This window comes from Melanostigma gelatinosum, assembly GCF_949748355.1.
Source record: "Melanostigma gelatinosum genome assembly, chromosome: 9".
Taxonomy (NCBI): Eukaryota; Metazoa; Chordata; class Actinopteri; order Perciformes; family Zoarcidae; genus Melanostigma; species Melanostigma gelatinosum.
In genome coordinates, this window is record NC_136642.1 from 7,826,149 (window position 1) to 7,846,037 (window position 19,889).

General features: G+C 40.8%; 1 protein-coding gene across 1 annotated transcript in view; it reads right to left on the reverse strand.

Annotated features, from left to right (window-relative positions):
* Nucleotides 1-19,889, reverse strand: part of grik3 (glutamate ionotropic receptor kainate type subunit 3) — a gene marked incomplete at its 5' end in the record, with an annotated part of 86,601 nt that overhangs the window by 16,031 nt on the left and 50,681 nt on the right. The window contains 6 exons of the mRNA XM_079274648.1: nucleotides 4,024-4,227; nucleotides 7,623-7,736; nucleotides 9,905-10,012; nucleotides 13,433-13,576; nucleotides 15,663-15,833; nucleotides 18,151-18,204. Of these exons, the coding sequence (XP_079130774.1) occupies nucleotides 4,024-4,227; nucleotides 7,623-7,736; nucleotides 9,905-10,012; nucleotides 13,433-13,576; nucleotides 15,663-15,833; nucleotides 18,151-18,204 (795 nt within the window). The remainder of the gene's footprint in view (nucleotides 1-4,023; nucleotides 4,228-7,622; nucleotides 7,737-9,904; nucleotides 10,013-13,432; nucleotides 13,577-15,662; nucleotides 15,834-18,150; nucleotides 18,205-19,889) is intronic.

The window sequence follows — 19,889 nt, forward strand, 5'->3', positions numbered from 1 at the left end:
ACAGCCAGGGACATTAGTCCATTTGCTACAGTGCCAAACACACAGTAATTACATACTGCTTACAACCTTATCTCTCAGCAAACATTTGCACACTGTGCTATACGGTCTGTATGTGTATTTTACAGCTTGAAATCACAATGCTGATACAAGAAGTGTATAGCACTTGCATGTAGGGATCCCTTTGTTGCTCCCTTTCTCCTTTTTCAAACGTTTAGAGAAGATACGAGAGCAGATTTTGCTTCACTCACCACCGATAACAGAGCAATTTTTGCCACAGGGATGCCGAGGAAATATAAAAAGCTCTGATTCGCCAGTTGAACATGCATGATGTTCCCATCAAGACCCATGATGATAAATGGATGCACAGTGTGACCCTTCTTAGCATAACAGTGTAGATATGCCTCTTATGTCTAATGTCATGCTACACAAAGGGCTAATGATGAAGCGTTATGCAATACAATCAAGCAACTGTTGCCATGCATTAGCAGTGCATTCAGAGCGTGATGGCCTGGAACTGTGATTTACTTAAGGGGGCTTTGACAGACGGGACAGACATGTTTGCTGTTGAGGCAGTTGAACTTTTGACCTTGCAGCTACTGGGTCAGTCACTCCCACCACCATGTCATCCTGTCGTCTCAGATCAAAATCAAAGTCGCACTTGTCCATTCACTTGCGGTCACATGCTTTCCACCATCACCAGAAAAAAAACCTTGGATAAGCATAAAAACAAAACAAAATGTGTGTTTTTTACCAGAATACACATAATATAGAGCAGCCTTTCATTCAGACCTAAATCTAGTCGGCTAGTCAGTGTCTTTCATCGATGATGTAGACTGGCTACAACCTCCCAGTGTATCTGGCGAGGGAAACAGGAATTGCAATGACAGAAACAAATGATGTGCTCAGCACACTATTAACATTTGCATCACAGCATGATTAAAGTGATCATCTATTATGACTAAATCAAGTTTAACAAGGCCTGTTGCATCATTTAGCACCTTCCAAACAATGCCCTTTGGCACCGCAGTGAGCTTTGTGACTACACTAAATAAAGGCTTTATGTTACAGAGTGCTAAATCGTTGCAATTGACAACGTTGCAGTTTGTCGAAAAATAAAATCGCATTCTAGTACGCGTCCAAAAATATAGGCAAAACACATACTTCGCTGTATTTTTTAATTACTTTCAACAACAAAGATACAGGAATGACATACAGATTGGCAAGTAGGGTTGGATACAGGTTAACTACATATAGAATACTAAAATAGAGCCATTAACTGTAGCTGTGCATGGGGAAGAAGATGTGTGGTGAATAATAACTGTTGGGAAGCAGCTGTGTGGCATTAGTTTGGGCATAAAAATATTTGAGGCAATTGTGGCGGCAGTGGTTAATCGGACGACAGAGACTGAATAATATGCGTGGATGAATGAGTCAATAAATACATCGAAATGAATGTGGGGAGAACGACATTTCCAGGAAATCAATATGTGACAGTAACAATATTTAAATGCTTTTCATTGAATTGTTCAAATTGTTGTTTTTGTAGGGCTGAGTTTTATTCCATTGTTATCTGTTCTGTTGAAAGATTTAATCACAGTGAAATGTTAAGTTTGCTTCTGTTTCTCCAGTTTAAAAGAATAGTTTTCTTGGCGATAGTTAGATGCTACCAGTAGAAATGTTGTGATTTGTTGATGTGATGTGTCCAGTGTGTCCGAGTCTCCCCATTATGCACAGTGAAGGGGAACTGTGATTTACGATGGTGCACTATGTGAGCTGATAGCATTAATGCATGAGCCTTGTGGTTAGCCCAGTTTTATCAGCTCAAACCAACCGCTTTCCCCAGTTTTCTACCTCACACCTTATCTAATGCTGTGACCCATTTTTAGGCAAACGCACCGATCCCCCGTAAACTGTTATACATCTCATCCGTCTGTATAACAATGAGGGGGCAATAGGTTTTTAAGAGGTTAATAGAAAGTAGTTATGAATACAAATTGAACAGATAAAAACTATGACAGTAGCAGTCTTTTACTTTTCCCTTCTCTCTATCTCTTTGTGTATGGTGTACACAATGAATGCAATTCATGCATACAATATCTTTCATCAATTGTATTTAAGATAGATGTATAAGAAAATAGCATTTTACAGCACATGTAACAGTTCTAGTTTGAGTTGGGAAGACATACAGAAGGCATGAGCTCAGTGATGGCGATGCTGTAGTTTGAGGTTTACTCCCAAGGAATCTGTAGCCTCTCATATCATTCCAGGGTCACATCTCTTGAGCTTGAGTGAAAGTTTATGTTTCTGGTCTGCTGAGTCACCGATCAGCTTGTCCATACCGACAAGGGTAAGGAAAGCACCAGACCACAAAATAGAACCCACTAAAAATCCACAAAGCAGACTTCATGCACCCTTGGTTATGCGATAAGGAGCAGTAAAAGCAATAAATAGTGGTCTAGATTCTAATCTTCACTTCTGCTGGTATTCACAAAGGCAATAAACCTATACTGAAAAGCTCAAATCTATAAGTACGTTCTGAAAATTCTTGCATTTATACACGTCTTCGACTGTATTTTTCTGCTGATTGATTCTTTCTCTTGTGTAAAACACAATGGAGCAAATTGGTGGTATGGTATGTGTGTGTGTGTTCACCAGCTTCCGGTCATATTTACAGTAAGCTCGGTCCAGACGTCTCAGTCATCACCTAATGCTACACCTTCACAAAACACATGTAAACCATATGTCACAAACAATAACGGCAAAAACACCGTTTTTTTTCTGCTGTGCTGTAACGACAGTGAACTTTCTGTGACCACGAGCAAAATCTCCCTTTAAACCACGAACAGACTAATACAGAGAGCATATGTGCTGTTTAATGATGGAGTCATGCATCTCTATATCTCGCCTGAATTCTCTACCCTTTAGTAATCCATTTGTTCCCCTCAAGGTTATCGTTGTTAACATGGATCTAGCGAAAAAGCTTGGACGGAGAAATAAAGTGCTGCAGTGGGAGCCCACCTTTCCCAACCCTTTCAGCACCAAGCCATTGACTCCTGCCATACGATTCCCTGCACTAAATGCCACTTAAGCGATTACAAGTTTTCAGCTGAGTACGGCGCTGACCCGACGGGGCTGAGGACAAAGAGAGAGCACCGACAGGGACACTTATGAAATGCCAGCAGAGAATTGCCACCATCACTTCGGTGTGTGCGGCTGTTTCATGGCCGAAAGACAGCTGAAATGCCCACTATGCCTCACCAAGATGATTGTCGCTTAGTTCTCCTGCATCCTGACAATATATGCAGGATCACATGCTCATCCTGGATCTCTGGCTCATCCAGCCGAAGGAAGTGGGGTTTGCCTCGCTGAATGACATCAACGCACTTGTAACTTTTAGGCAACCTTGACATAATTGTGTCATAAATGTAACTGACAGCTTTGCAGGCTCTTCCTGACTTGTATTCAATCATAACTATATCACTGCTCACACAGAGGACATAACCTTCAATTTAGTTCAATGGCATGCTTTTCTAAGTTTGCGTGGTGATGTAAAATATTTTTTTACGGCGCGTGAAGCTGCATAATTTGAGAGATGCAGCACATCATGGAGGAATAGTTTGACATTTTGGGAAATACGCTCATTAGCTTCCTTGCTGAGAGTTAGACAAGAAGATTTATACCTCTCTCGTGTTCCTACAATGAATCTGTAGCTCAGGCCAGCAGTCGATTAGCTTAGCTTAGCATAAAGACTGTAAACATGTGCCTGGCCCCATCTAAAGGTGACAAAACTAGTACCTCTGAAGCACACTAATTCACACAAAACTTAATTTGTTTTATCACAACAAAAAACTAAATCAGGTTTTTTTTAATATCCTGGACTATTCCTCGGTTGAGAGCCGTAACTTCTTGGAGTTCCCTGGCAACTGCTAAGCTTGCAACTTGGCATGAAAGCAAATGGACATACTTTACAAAACTGTTCCTTCAAGAAAAAATGTGAAGCAGACAACATCAAGTACGACTTACATGCTCTATAAGTTCCCTGATCATGCCGTTCCACAGGCCCTTCTCGTCCTGGGAGCCGTATCTCCCATCAGGCACCAGACGGATCTCATACGTGAAGCCCAGGATGCTGGCCAGCTCTTTGAGCAAGTCGACGCAGTATCCTTCGAAACGGTCGTTCCCAACCAACGCCTTGTCAGACTTCTTAAGCATGACGTATGGCTCCTCCTGCACAGACCCAAAAGATCAAATGAAAAGCAATGTTGAGGTCAGCTTTTTCAATTTCTTTCAGCACATGCACTTAATTGAAGCAAAGAGATCTGAGCTGATGAGTCGCTGTTGCATTTAACAGGCAGTGACAGCAGATTCAAGTTCAGCGTGTGGGTACAGGGAGTGTTCAAATATGAAAGACGGCTGAGGTTTTTCCTACCCTGATGTGTTAAAGAAAGGAGAACCCAGCTAATTTAAGTCTGTGACGTAAAGTGTCTTGCTATAGTGATGGCAATGCCCATAAAATGAATGTTTGTACGATCAATGTGCCTGTGGTGTTGAGCTAACTAAACCTACCCTCTCCCCCACACTGCTGTGTGTTGACCTATATAGCTGGTGTACAGGTCGGTTCGTTTTATGGTCAGGTAGCTGACACTCTTTACTGGCCTGTAATGTCCTGCCTGGCTGCTCATAATTTGGGCTATATAAAAGCTTGATTAGGAACAGAATGCCGCAGTGAAATGGAACATGCCCACGATGTTGCCTTCATCAATTGACACCAATCTCCAGGGGAGAGCAACAGAGATGAAGCCTGCAGTGAGAATGACTGACACAGAATTGCTCATAAATAGATTCCTTTATCTAGTGCCTGTTGCTATTTCCCTGCCTGATAAACTCGCATGTCCCACTATGCATTGCAAAACATGTTGGTCCATGTATGCAAGGATGTATGCAGTTTACAGCCTCCAACAGCCAGGCGCTATTACTGAGATCAGTAGCAGCGTAATTAATTCTCTGGTGAAGGTGACCTTTGCTTTGTGTTCTTTTTTTTTTGCAGCTTGTGTGGCACTAAGTAAAACGATATAGTCAAAGAGGAGGAAATAGGCAGCAACTTCCATGGGTGGAGGTGATGAGGGTGGAGGTTGGGCGCAATGAAAATAAAACATGTGTTGGTAGTCTGTTGAGCTCAGTTTCATGCAAAGAACAGTGTAAAACTAACAGTAAGCAGGGCATAATTTATTCTGTAAATTCGAACAAAATAAAGTTCAGAGAAATACATGCATAAGTTATGAACATCTTGAATTGTTTGTGATCAAAATATGAAGCCACTTGGACATCACAATTAGGATGGCCTCTTAAATAAATAATAAGTTATGAATACATGATGACAATGCATTTAGAGAGCAAATGCTTAGCCACCAACTTTGCTCAAGTTGTCCAATTAACTTGATCAAAAAGTTTGCATGTTAAGGGAAGAAGCCATTACCATCTGTTTCTAGACTTCCAATTTTTGCTATTCCCCGAGGTTTGGACTCAAATCAAAGTGTTTATACCAGCTCTACCCTCACAGTCGCAGCATGGGCGTGCATAACAGAACGAGGAGGGAGGTGGGCTTGCACGGAGACATTACAGGCAATGGAGTGCAAACAATTAATGTAAGAGGGAAAACACATTAAGTGCCTTAATCTCTTTGAGAAAGTTATCACTATAAAGCTGTCAGACGTCTTGTTCATGCATCACTGGAATCAGTTTGATGCAATGTCATTACATTGGGGGGGGGGGGGAGATTGATATTAAAGTTGAAACTCTCTTCAGCAGTTTGAAAGTAGGCAATTTTATCATCTTAAACTAATGAATCCCAACGAAATAGCAAATGTCAAAAATACTCAAATGCACTTCAAGACAAAATATGATCAAACATTTTAGGTAACTTGAAATCTAACTGATACACATCTACATTAACACCCCTTCAACTGCAACATAAAATCAGCCAATACCGGCATTTCCTAGTGCAGTGGTTCAACATTATACCACTTAAATCCTTGTTCAATTTCTCCTCTTTGAGACGGGATTAACATGGATGGCACCTGATAGGCACTAATTATGTCCTGCCTTGACCTCACTTGTCATAATTACAGCCTTGTGGTCCAATATAGGCATAATGATGGTGTTTATCCTTGCAGCTTGTATATCTATCCTGAAAAGGTGCAGGAGGGGGAGCATCTGTGTCAGCACCTCCCTGGTAGCTCCATAAAGACCCCAACATCCAGTGACAGCGTTAAGTACATACAACCAGGGATCAAATGAATGCGATGGGGAGCTGGGGGAGGGTTCACCTAGTTCTTTCTATCTGCACATGTAATTATTGCGTTCTCAAGAATAGTTCATTCTGTGTAACTGTCTATTACTTTGTTTTTTTTGTGCTCCAGGCCTCATTTAACATGCTCATGATGTGACTTTAGAATCGAGTCTGAATCACTGATAATTTAGGGTCCTGTTACTAAACCTGTAAAGCCTCCCATTATTGCACAGCATACCTATGCAGTTTGTAATGATGGTCGCAGATCAAACATTTACAATTCTTCGAATTTTTTCAAACAATGAGCCCTCGGTTTTAGACAAAAGCAGACTTCTCATTACGATCTCTTTCATCAGCTGTAGCTAGCTAGCTAATTAAGCTCAAGTTAGCTCAATGAGGTGGTTGAAAGCGCTGTCTCACTTCTTTAAACTTGTTTTAAAAAACCCTTAGAACCCTTTGAAAAGTGTCTAAAAGGGCCAGTGTGCCTTTTCAGGGATTTATTAGCAGAAATGGAACATAGCATTCATAGCTTTGTTTTCATCAGTGAATAATCACCTGAAACTAAGAATCATATGTATGTTAACTTAGAATGAGCCCTTCATATCTACATAGAGTGCGGTTCCTCTTCACCGAGTCCGCCGTGTTGCACCGCCATGTAACCCAAACACAAAGCCTTTTGCGTTTTGGTGTTACCTGAAGGCCACCATGGTACTCCAACAAACTTCTAAAACTGCATTTTGACCTGCAGAGTGCAAAACCGTGGTACCGTCAGGTGCCGTCTGACTTCCGTTGCTCCTATAGTAGTGCCATTAAGGTAATGATGGCCTCTGAACAAGGCAAAAAGCATTACCACAGCTTTGCACTTGGCGGGTCACGTTACTGCAGTCTACTTACATATTCTTATTTCACTTTTAATAGAAACAAGAAATAAAAGGAGTAAAAGGTTACCAAAAAGTTGGACAAACTTAAAGCCATTTCTTTGGTGAACCTGGAATGTAAACCTCCCCTAATACAAATAAAGAGCAAGACAGAGCCACCAACGTTAGTCTGAACTCTTAAATAGTGGCTCACCCACAGTGGGGGAAAACTCGTAAGCTAGCCAGGTAAATGAGCGAATGTAAATTGAGCGTACTACTTCCAAATGCATTAGCCACGTCTTATTCTGTAGTTATTAGTTATTCTGTAACTACAGAATAAGACGTGGCTAATGCTGGAAAGAGCTAAATATATGACCTTGCTGTGAAGCTTGAATTTCAGTGTATTACCTGACAGAAAACTGAGGAGACATGAAGGGTAGGATATATTTTACACAAGGCTACACAGGTTGACCTACCAGGATGGTGGAGATGACGAGAGAGCGGTTAGCTAGGGAATCAGTGATGTTCATCCCTTTTCGCTTTGGCACTTCTGTGATGTTAAGACCTCCCGACGTACTCCACTTCCCCACCTGCGGAAGACGAAAAGCATGTAGCTAAGTGTTCTGTGTCTGTTGGTGGGCTGTGACCCCAGCAGACTGCCCCTCCAACCAGTCTCCCACATTAGTGCCATTGAACACATCTCCAGCAGCATTAGATGATTGGCTGAGTCACCTTTATAGCAGCAAGCCAGGTTGTTTTTGAAAGCAGGAGGTATTAAGGTGTATCTTGAAAGAAATCAAGCATGATGGGAAAATCAAAGAAACCGGAATAATTTGATGAATTATATGTTAAAACAATGAATATTCTATTCAACAGAATAACATCCTGTAGATTGCAATGAGATTTTCAAAACATGTAAACTGAATCACCTTCCCTCATCTTCAAACTAAGCTGTGCCACTTTTTCATGCAGATGTTGGCATATTTTACATGAATCAATTTAAGCAGACAAATAATGATGAATTATGTTGTATTGGTTTCTGACGTGGTGTAAAAGTGCATGCAAAATAAATATGAGGCTAAACAATGGTGCTGAAACGAGCAGAACATTATTAAAAATAGCAATTATTGCAAAAAAAAGGTTACAGTTAATTTGAATGAAGGTAGATTGAAGGTACAGCTGCAGGTTGGACTGCACTGTAAAATAATTTTTTGCTCTGCAGCCTCAGTGAGATAAACCAAGAGATTTGAAGAAATAAAGGCATTTATACATGCAAGAAACCCTTAGGCAAAAAGCTCTGCATATTGTAGGGACACACTCTGGAACATATCATTAGCACAAATAGTCCTGTGGCTGTCGGTAACAATCTCTGTTTGCAAGTCGAGCCCTCCACCAAACACTCCTATCCCTCTTGCTTTCTTTATTACTACAGACACAGCTTTTAATATTCACTGGGGTTTGTGCTTGAGGTCGATCCATTTAAAAACATACACCCCCCCCCCCCCCACACACACAAAAAAGCATGAAAAACGTCTGTTAATGTCCTCCCTGCCTAATCCAGGGAGAGGCATGTGCTCCAATTTGAAATGCACATTAGTTACAGCTTGTCACACAACCAAAGAGGACTCCAGGAGAGAGATTTAAAAATATCTCTGAATGCTTTCGGCTTTGCAAAATTCTCTTCTAATTGTACCCAATTACAATTAGCTTCATTCACTAAACATGATTAGCCAAATATCTGATATAAAAGTTATTTACTCATGCAACCGCATGGAGAGCATTACATTTATTTCACCCTCCTGAGTATGCTGGCGTTGAGTGGAAGTGGCACTCTGTGGACCTGTTCATAATTCCAGCAGAAGCTCAAACTTGGGCTAATATTCTATTACAATGGATTAGTTGAGAAAAGTCCACATCTTAACCGGCTCAAACTGTTAAAGCCGATTCCACGGATATACACGAGAGAAAAAAATCCTCAGCCCGCTGCTGGATCAGCGCTAACGTGCTCCAGCGTGGGATTTGTCACAGACACAATGAGAAGATGTTAATATGGCATCATATATCCTTTTGCAAGATGTCTGTGATTGACCACACGCAGGACAAGATGCCAGTGAAATAGAAAAGAAGAATCGTTTCAAAGCAGCAATTTTTTCTTTTCTTGAACAGAAGGGTTACAAGCTGAAAAGCTGCTGCTATTTTATAGCGTGGAGCCTTGAGGGAGTACTTGAGGAAGTCATAATGGGACTTATCCCTATTTGATGTATTCATAATGTATGAAAGCCCTCTAGTAGAGAAACACTGTTATAGTCCAGGGGGTACGTTGCCTTCCAGTATAATAAAATAAGTTCTGCATTACCAACCATTTAGTTCGTTTTTTGTAAAACATGTTTATACAGCTCATTAGCACCAAACAGCATTTTGGGCATCACCTCAAATCATCATTAAGAGAGGCTGCAATTAACACCCTAATGTGTACCCTAATCCAATTTGCTTTATGATCCACTAACTTATGCTTATGTTGAAACAGCCAATTTGCCTCCTTGTTAGGAGGTAAATGATACCGTCAAATTTGCATTATTCGTTCCACATCAAGAGGAAAAAATCTGAAACGTATTTGTGAAATCAATAATCCATTAAATTCTTGTTTTATGGAATATTCATCACAGAAGTTCTATTTTATTTTACATTGCATGGGGTGACACATTGCTGCTGTGCTTTTATTCCATCGAAGCAAAAAATTCAACAGACAAAAATGTACCTTTTCAAGTCCCTCCTCCTTTAAACTGATGATGTCCAGGTCGAAGTCCGTACGTAGACCACTCGTCTTGTTGAATGACAGTCTCCCCGTCAAACCATCCCAGTGGGACTGAAAGATAACATGTCTACACAGTTATACTCATTCAAACACATTCATGGAGTAAGTCTAACATTACAAACCGTGTTTTGGTAATGTAGAATACTGCACATAAGAGTCTAAACCTGTACAATCTGATGCAATCAATACATTTGGGGTGCTTATAATGCCTGATTGATAACCAATCAGATCTCATAAGAGATGCTGATTCAGCCAAGTATTGCGGCTGTAGTTTAGAATGCATTGCGTTATATCATGTTCCCACTATTATGTCACACCTACTGTCTACAGCAAAGAATTTGATACACATTACAATATGACAAAACAATTTACAAATAAGCAGAGAGCAATGCACAACGGCTATCAACAAAGCACAACACACCACAACACCCGCTAACTTCTAGCTTACTAGATCAAAAGTACGAACACAAACCGTACAGGTTGCATTTCCTTTTTTTAATTACATTTTACATCTCAACGCCTCCAACGCATTTCCCTCCAGACTACGGACTTAATTAACAACCACCTCTTTTTGCTTGATTGCCCATGGGGGAGTTGGGGTGGGGGGGGGCGATGTGTGGTGGACACACATGGACAAGATATATTTTTCAGCTTACTCGTTCACTCCGTTTGTCTCTTGTGATCTTTCTGCATCAACAGGTTTTTAGTTGTCTGGCGGTGTCACTTTCATTCAGTCACAGTCTGTGATGCAGGCACTAGATCTCAAATTACTATCGGTACAATAGAGCAATCAATCCCTGTGTGTCGAGTTGCTGCGCTTTTATGATTTTTAAAAATCCAAACTGTCACAACCCTACAGGCTATAGCTCTCACTTGTCTTTGTTGTAGCGTTGCCAGAATGTGTTGTGAGGAAGAGCGAAGCTTCAAGGATACATTTGTGGCACTCTCCTTTTTCAAACCCCCTCATACCTCATTCCATCTGGCCTATCGCCACCGAGGTGGGTGGCATGTTCAAACAGCTCTAATTTAGAGAGTGACATAAATGCCTCAGCCACATCCCACCCGAAGGGCCAAGTCGACCTTCAGAACATGTCAGACGCCTGTCTAGAAGAGAGTGTAAATCAGCCCAGAGTATGTGTTTTTATAACCAAACACTACAGTACGTTTGTAAAGGGGCTACGCAATACTATTTCACTGGCTTTAGTCGTGATCGCTACAGGCACCTCATAGTACAGCTCGCTGGGGTAGCTAACAATGCTCACAGTTTCAACTGACCTTATCCACCACAAGACATTGTTTGTTGTGCATTGCAATGGTGTAGGCCTGTTGCGATACCATGTTTGCACATTTGGCAGACAAGCCGGAATCGCTGCTACAACTCATAGACAAACAATAGTTTTCATCGATGTTGTGCCAGTTGGCGACGTGAAGCTGAGAAACATAATAATATGGGGCATTCCAGAGCGCAATTTTACACTTTACACAATACGTTGTTGCTATGATAGAAATGGTTGAAAACAGCCACATCATGAGTGGAAGGATTTAGCATTTGCATTTTCTCAGCTTCCGGCATACTAAAAATAAAGATGCAGCAATGTGTTCTTTGTGGATACGTCGTTACAAATAGATGGTTACACATTGTAATTCTAGCTCTATAAAGACAGACAACAGGCCTCAATAATGTAGGCTTGAGCCCCTATTTTTTTTTGCCAAACTGCATACTGAAAATCAGATTACATGTACTTTCAATTCATCCCTAAAGGCCTGGCCTGCCCTCACCACCTCCTTCTTTTTCCCCCTTATTTAGTAAGTCTTCAGAACCTAAAGGAAGCAGCAGGGAAGGCTGGTTTGAGACCCCCAGCTGTATTCATAGAGCCAGGCTTACTGTAGATTCCCACAGGTTTATCTATCTAAGAGGCCTCTATAAATGCATGATAACTGTCAGCTTGACTCTCTGGAGTGGCCAAGTGAGACTGCTTTAGTAGAAGACTAGAAGACAAAAGACACACAACTAATACAACTATATATAGCTGTGGGCAATAGCCAACACTGGTCTAAGTGTGGTGCACTGAAAACAAAAAAGCACCAGTCTTAAATCCTGACAAGTCCCTTTTTAGTGCAATGCACGGACCTCAAGAATGTCCTGAATACACATGGACTGTCATCCTTGCTCCTGAACAGAAAGGACATCTATCCAACCCCTGCTATCTTTGCAGCTCAAGAGGAAATGGTTGGTCCTCGCCTTTGAATAGCAGTTTAGAGAACGAGCCTGCTACCACTGTGGAAGAGCAGCCTTTGCTCTCTGAAGGATGTCGCGTTGCCATTTCAAACCTTCCACTTATCCATACTTTCTTTCAAAGCAGATGCTTCTAGCGCCACAGGTTGAGGGGCATACACACATGCCTCTGTGCACCTGGGTTGAAGGTACAGATCAGTGGACCTACGGGATGTGAAAGACACTGCTTACCCACTGCTCCCTCCTTTTTCTGATTTGACGAAAACTGCAGGCCAGGCAAAGGCACAGTACGACAGAGGAGTTATGTTTGTTGTGTCAGCTGAAGGTGGCCAGCCACAGCCACAATGGCAGCTTCCTCTTACTTTGGTCTTGGTTCCTCAGTGTTGTAGCATTTTTACTTTTTAAAGTCTTTAGCATCTCGATGGAGAGGGACGTCGTCATGCTATGATTAGGTGAGTAGGGCTGAGGAGATCTATGGCCGCAGTCTCACTGTCATCACAGTAAAGCTCAAGAGGGATCATCCCTAAAAAATAAGCCAAAGCATGCTAGGGACTTGTATATGCTGGCAGGATGCTTAGCACTGAGGCACGTCAAGACCTAACCTGTGCAGGACACAATCTTTGAACAAAGCCATGGGCACTGAACGTAAGTTGTCAGCCATTTTGCTAATGATAAGTGGATGAGGAAAGAGGTTTAGCTCTGCCATTTGACATGGACAGCCCCCCATAGCCATCATTCTGATTGCTCTGTGGGTATATGTAAATTTCTTGGGCAGTTACCACAGATGAGGGATCCTGGTTGGAGGGCGAAGCCTGTGTGAAATACAGTAGATCCAGGAGGTTAAAGCTTTAATTTTGAGATAATAGTGGCAATTATAAGAGGGAAAAACAAATGGAATTCCTACCGTTTATAAACCACACCCAGGACAAATAAAAATACAAATGATTTTGTTGTTTGAACAAATCAAGATCCAAATAGAAGCATCTCTGCACACCCTTAATCTGCCATTTTGCAGAGGCTTGTTTGTGTATTCTGAGGCAGTGTCCGACTCTCATGTTAGATTAAATAAGAGCAGATTACACTAGTTGTGCTTTCAAAAGGTTACAGTACGTGCTTTTCTGGAAAATAGGTTATGAATACAGGGGGAAATCCACTGCTGTTGTCATGTTCGCCACTCAGTCATTATGCTCTAATATCAATAATCAAATAACAGCAGGCCAAATATGTCCCATCACCTCTTTGATGAAACTCATGAAGCGCCCTCCAAATCTCCAGGGTTTGTGGCGGTGGCACTGCAGCGAGTTTACCGTCATCTGTGGAGCGTGCTGGTATGAGATGGATACAATGTGGACTGCATCATAGGTCAGAGCCGCATCTGTCTGGAATAAGGGGTGAACATTAATTCAGCTGATGCCTGTGGAAATACATGAATAATGGTTTGGTCACCATCAAACTAACATGGAAACAGCCAAAGGAATTCTGACAGGATTTTTCTCAAATCACTTTTTAGTTCAGACATTTCATGTTCAGATCAATTATATACTTTACAATTGTCTTTCATTTTATTACATTATGGAGTCTTTAAAGGTGTACTTTATACAATAATATTAAAAGGTATTAACATACATCATTTCATTATTAAAATGTATGTATATATATATATATATTCTCACCTGATAATTCAGTAAATATTGTTGTTTTCGTCTTGTTTACATAACATACCCTCTGCACCTTTAGACAGCATTGGTTATTTGGACTTAGTTGCTGTTAGCCAGCGTACAGCAAAAATATTTTCATCGATTTAAAAGCAGGTTAACAATCCTTTTCGTTTGAACTCATGGTGATGGCCAGCATATGTAGTTTTGCATTTTGGATGACAGACCTTTAAAAACTTAATTCCAGAATAATAAAGGAAACATTTCAATGAAATGATTAATGTGTAATCTCATAACAATGAGAAGTGCAAATTCAAAGGACATTTCAAATATAAATAAGATCTTATTGCTTACCTTAAATTGGCAAATTAAATAAAGTCTATATTTATGACATGTTAGACTTACACCACAAAAGAGTCAATACGTCACAAATGGCCCACTGTTTATCAACACCTGCACTAAAATGAATCATTTATTTCATACTGTACATGTATTTACTGTCAACACAACTGTAGCTACACAATCTGTAACAGTTCTCCACCGGAACAGCCTGAACAGCCTGAACAGCCTTTATTTAAGGGTATGAGTTCAACAAGCGCTGGATGCCTTCCATAAACATCTTTCTGTTTGGATGGCATAATTACATTTCTGCACATTTGTTTGTAGCATATTCATGTCCTGTCTCATCCCAAACGGGCTCTAGTGGGTTTGATATCTGGACAGTGTGGCCATTGGAGTCAGCCAAAGTCCCTATCATTTTCCCAGAAACATATTGAGACAATGGTGCATTATCCATTATAAACTATCCGTTTGAGAAAGATTGGCTGTAAATGGATGCACCTGTTCTGAAACAATGTGAAGGGAGATTGGCGTGTCCGAGGAATAATTGGTGCGTAAGGGCTCAATGAATGTTCTCCACAGCATTAGATCACCCCCATCTGTACAGTTGAAAGCGTAAACGATTACCCAGTGGATTTGTGCTATTCTTGCCAATATTTGACCCTGCCATTAACAAGCCAGAGCAGAACCAGGAATATATTCTTCTTCCTCTTCAGTGGCAGAGTACATCAGTGAACTTTTTTACTTTATGTTAATAGTTTCACTTCTTCTACCTTTTGGATGATTTCTTTTTTTATTTCTTTTGTACAGTCTTATGGTTGTGTGCTTGTATTGTGCTGTTCTTGAGTTTTTCTTTTTAATACTGTGATTGTTTCCCTCTTTTTATGCTGTTCGTGGGTTTAATGCGCGACATCTTGTCCTTTCTGAGACCTCTTGTATATGGTTCACTAAGTTATGCACATACCTTGCATACCTCTGCTATATGAAAGCTTGACTGCTTTTAGTCTTCTAACCTCTCTAATCAACAAGAAACATGAGTAATTAGGATGCATTGACACATTCCAGGACAATAGTTGTTGATTAGGTGGACTGGTCGGTATGGTACTAATAGTCATGCCACTTTTTAAATGATTTAAAACATCTTCCCCATTCAACATTCCGTTGAACTGTCGCTGAATCTCTCACATCTGTTCATAACGCATCTATTTCTTCATACAGGAGCCACAGCCTGAAAGAGTCAAACTGTTTGAACAGGTCAGAAAGTGTACCTATTAAAGTGGTTATGAACTATGATAGCAGTTGCTGAGGTAAAAGAGTTTGTGTTCATGGTTTGGTGTTAAGGTTAAAGCCATTTCTTACCATGGGCAAAAGCCATGATAGATAGACCGACAGATAGATGGATGCGGTGGTCCCTTTATATTGACATTTTTGTGGCTGACTTTAGATGGAACACAAAAGTAATAAAACATACCGTCATGACGCCCTCCAGCAGGCCCGAGTCAGGTTTAGGTGGAATCTGCCTTTCCATCGACCATTTCTCCATAATGGATCCGACCTGGGGATTATCCACGTTGATGATGCGGAAGCCGGTCATGTTCACGCCACAGAAGCGATATGGCTCCAGGTCAATGGCCATCAGGTCCTTTTGAGAGACAACAGCAACGAAGGACGGATTCTTGTTTAGTCTGCCAGCATCGAGCATCCTCGTTTTAAGTATTCATCCTGGATGCTTTCTCCTCACATGAAAAGAGAATGACGCAGCTGCTCATTAAAGAGATGCTATATTAAGACCAAATAGAGTGAAAGGGAGGAGAAACAGTCGTTTTCAATGTCAAATCAGGAGATTTAAGCATGGCGTCTGGACGCAGTGTCTGTGTAATAAATTAAATATAAAAGGGCTCTGGTGGCGGAGTCGTTTTTCTGCTGGCAAACCCTTTTAGAATTGACAAATTGTTATTGTTTTTGTGCCTCCGTGACAGTCAATTACACTGCACAAACTACAAGCCTGTGATATATTTTGTCGTTCTTAATCATGTTCACGTAACGGAATCTTTACGGGTGCAAATTTCTTATATGGGAGTAATTATTGTTTGTAGCATAGACATATTAAAGAACACGAATAAAAACAAACACAAATTGCGTTGGATCATATTAATAATTCAACACTTGCATTCCCTTGGCAACTTCCCTCAGCGATTCAATTTGAGCCGCTGTAATTTCTGGGGCAGCCATTGTAGCTGAAGTGCGAAGTCACATGTTGACACATGTCGTGCCGGAATAGGCCAGGGGGCTTGGAAAATACATTTGGATGAACATAGATATTTCATTAGCACCCTGTGGGGTTAGAGCTGGGGGAATGACAGCGTGTAAGACACTTACTGAGGAACGGTCGCCGCCAGTCTCTGAAACATTTCTCCTCTTTTATTTCTGTCCCACCTGATCGTGGTACAGTAATGTCTTTTGTGAACAGAGATCAAAGTAAATCACTGTTGTTCTGGATGACGTTTAAAAATGCTCAGGAAAGTAGATCAGGTTACAAGTTCCCTCTCTCTTTGAAGCTAAGAATCCAAACTAACTGGGACAGCATTGTTTGTAAAAATATAATTCTTCTTTTGTGACATGTCAGAAAAGTGACTTGTTCCAATTATTAGTTCACTTGTCTATTTGTTTTGCATTGCTGCCTTCTACACACACACACACACATTTAAAACACAAAATCCTACAGCACCATCACACTGAAATCTTTACCCGGAGAACATGCTGTAGGTGTCTGAGTGCATACAGAAGTGTCGTGGAGGTGGCCAGCATAACAAAGTTCTCAGCTTCAGGTTCTCAAAGATAGCTGTGACAGACTCATTTTAGAGGACAAGGAAGTTATTATCCCCATACCACTGCCGTTGCCTTGTCACGCTCTAATAAGTCGGCATTTCCCTCACCTCGGAAGATAAAACACAGACAGCAGTGGATTCCATCGAGAGGAAATTGTATTGCCATGTACACCACACAAGTATTCATCATATTGCATCAAATCAAGCCGCCAGGTGTTATCTCCTTAATGGTGTGTCTATCAATATTACAGCTTATTGCAGCATCAGCTTGATACCACACTCCTGATTCTATAAAGATATCCTGCCTTCATGTGAAAAATGCTGTTGTCGTGGAAAATCCTATCAAATAAAAGTTTCAAAGGTAATCCCTTTTTTTAAGCAATAGACATGCAATACAAACACAACGTATTGGCGGAACAGTGTCGTAGCCACGCTGTCGAGTGTGAAAGATGACACACGTGATGCCTGGACCTTTGAGTCACGTCACAGTATCACAACAGACTGGATGAGTCCGGAGAGACAGGGGAGTGTGTGTGTGTGTGTGCACGAGAGAGGCAGAAACATTGATGATAACAGAGAGTGAAAGGAGCAGCACAGATCATGCTGGTATTCATTCCCATTCAGTCTGTTTGTCTCCAGATAGGCAGCGTCCCAGTGACGAGCAGCAGCGGCTCCCTGCTGGGTCTGCTTGTATTCGTCAGACGGGAGATCTTTTTTTCTTTTTTTTTATCAGAGTGAGAACTTAAAATGCTCAAGAATAGTGACATACCCAAGTCACGTTTAATATATCTGTTACTGAAAAAAAATGATGTTCAAGCCTAAATCAATTGTCATTTTAAAGGATAAGGTTGTCGATATATATATATATTTTTAACATTTAATATTAAATATATTGTGACTTTAGTTTATAGAATGTAAGAGCTGTTGACTTTGTTTGACTTCACTATAAAGGGCAGTGTTTACTACAGCACACTGGAGACGCCATTATGCCTGCAGCTTGTCAAACAAAATTGATATTATGGACTGGATCCAAACCCCATTGGCAATTAGCCACTATTCATCAAAAACTGAAGCGGTAGGGAGATGAGAACAAACGAGACTCTATTTGCATAAACAAGCGTGGTACATTACCAGAGTGGTGAAGATATAGTGGTAATACTCTGTCATCATCCCCATGGTCTGGGCCTGCAAGGATACGGAGACAGAGAATGAGAAAGTAAGTTGTGAATGAACAGACAGGATCGAGAAAATGGTAATTTTTCACGTCACAGTCAGAACAAACCACACCAAAGAGATGGACAAAAATACTTCATCATTGAAGAGGAAAATGGCCAGGTTTTAATGAGCATATTGACGAACACGCCGATCATTTTGTGGACAACTTTTTGTTGTCGCTTGTCGGGATTCCTGCACCATATGTGGTCCACAGAATTACAGAAAATAGCAGCAGCACTTGATGCTTTTCTTTGCATTCAAATGGTTTTTGCAAGGGCTTGGGGCACGTGACATTATTCCAGCAGAGGAGAGAGCCTTCAATCAAAAGAGCTCGGTAATCTTTGCCTCATATCCGAACGCTCCATCACTGCCACTTGTTTCACTCAATCTACATTCAAAGGCCCCACATTCCCATGGCGGCTGTTCTGCCTATTTAATTGTACCATCTGCCGTGGAGAAAAAAAAGCCAAGGTTGTATAAATAAGATGCTATGCTTATGTTGAGACGAATTCCCTTTTCCATCTATCGACATCAAGCCAAATACGTGACATTGAAACTTTGTGTCACGTTTTGTATTGTGAGCAGGAGTTTTCTTTTCTTAAGTATTTACTTCCTCTTTATTTCCACATTGAATAATATTATACGATATAATTCTGTCATTTCTATTCATCAGCATTTTATTTTGGTAAACCTCCATATGTCCGTGCGCCCACCAATATAGTAGCAGGTTCAAAACATATGACAATAAAGGGCACACAGAGTTCTTGTAAAAGACACCGGGGACCGTCTTCCTCGTTCTTATCCAATCTGAGAGGGAATATAACTGAACAGAGGCAGGTTTAATGCAGGTAAGCCTGTCAGGGTGAAGACAGGACCCGGCATTGTTAAGAATCATGGCATGAAAAACGAAATACTCCAAGGGCATAATGCAGCACTTAGACATTTAAACTCTTTTAAAATAGTCGCGTTAGATCCTCCTTTTTACGCGTGCAGCTGCTGTACCAGTCGAGTCAGATTACACATCATTTTAGTTCAGTCCTTTGAGCGCTCCTCATTGTCTTGGATAGGACCAACCTTTTTGTAAAGCTGTAAATGGATCTGCCTGAAAAACTTATTTTACTGTAGTTCAGTAGCTGGTACATTTTGTCACTGCTGACTGCAAATCAAAAAGATGATATCCACACTTTTCTTTCGTGAGAAAGTTATTTGACATGACTGTCACATCAGATTGTATTGAGAGATCATACTTTCTGTACTGCAATATCATTTGTGACCGAATTTACCAGACAGTTAGAATTTTTTGATCTCTAAAGTTCTTCTGAAGTTTCCAGACACTCACATGTCAATATTTGCTGTGTTTCTTTGCCAATAAATGTTTTTGTGTTTTGGTCTCTTGGTTTTGAGAAGACAAGCTAATTGAATTCGTCACCTATGGGTTTTTTACTTGTGATGGACATTCATCATTTATTTTTGACAGTTAACATACCAAATCGATGGAATAAAAGTAATGAAAATATACCTCAGTTGTTCAAATTAAATCCGCACAGAGCTTTTCTTTACAGCACAATGTAACAAAACAACCCTTCAATTGCAACCACACATACTGTACACGATTGAGCAACATAAGCTTTCACACATTCATGGTAGAGCTGTAT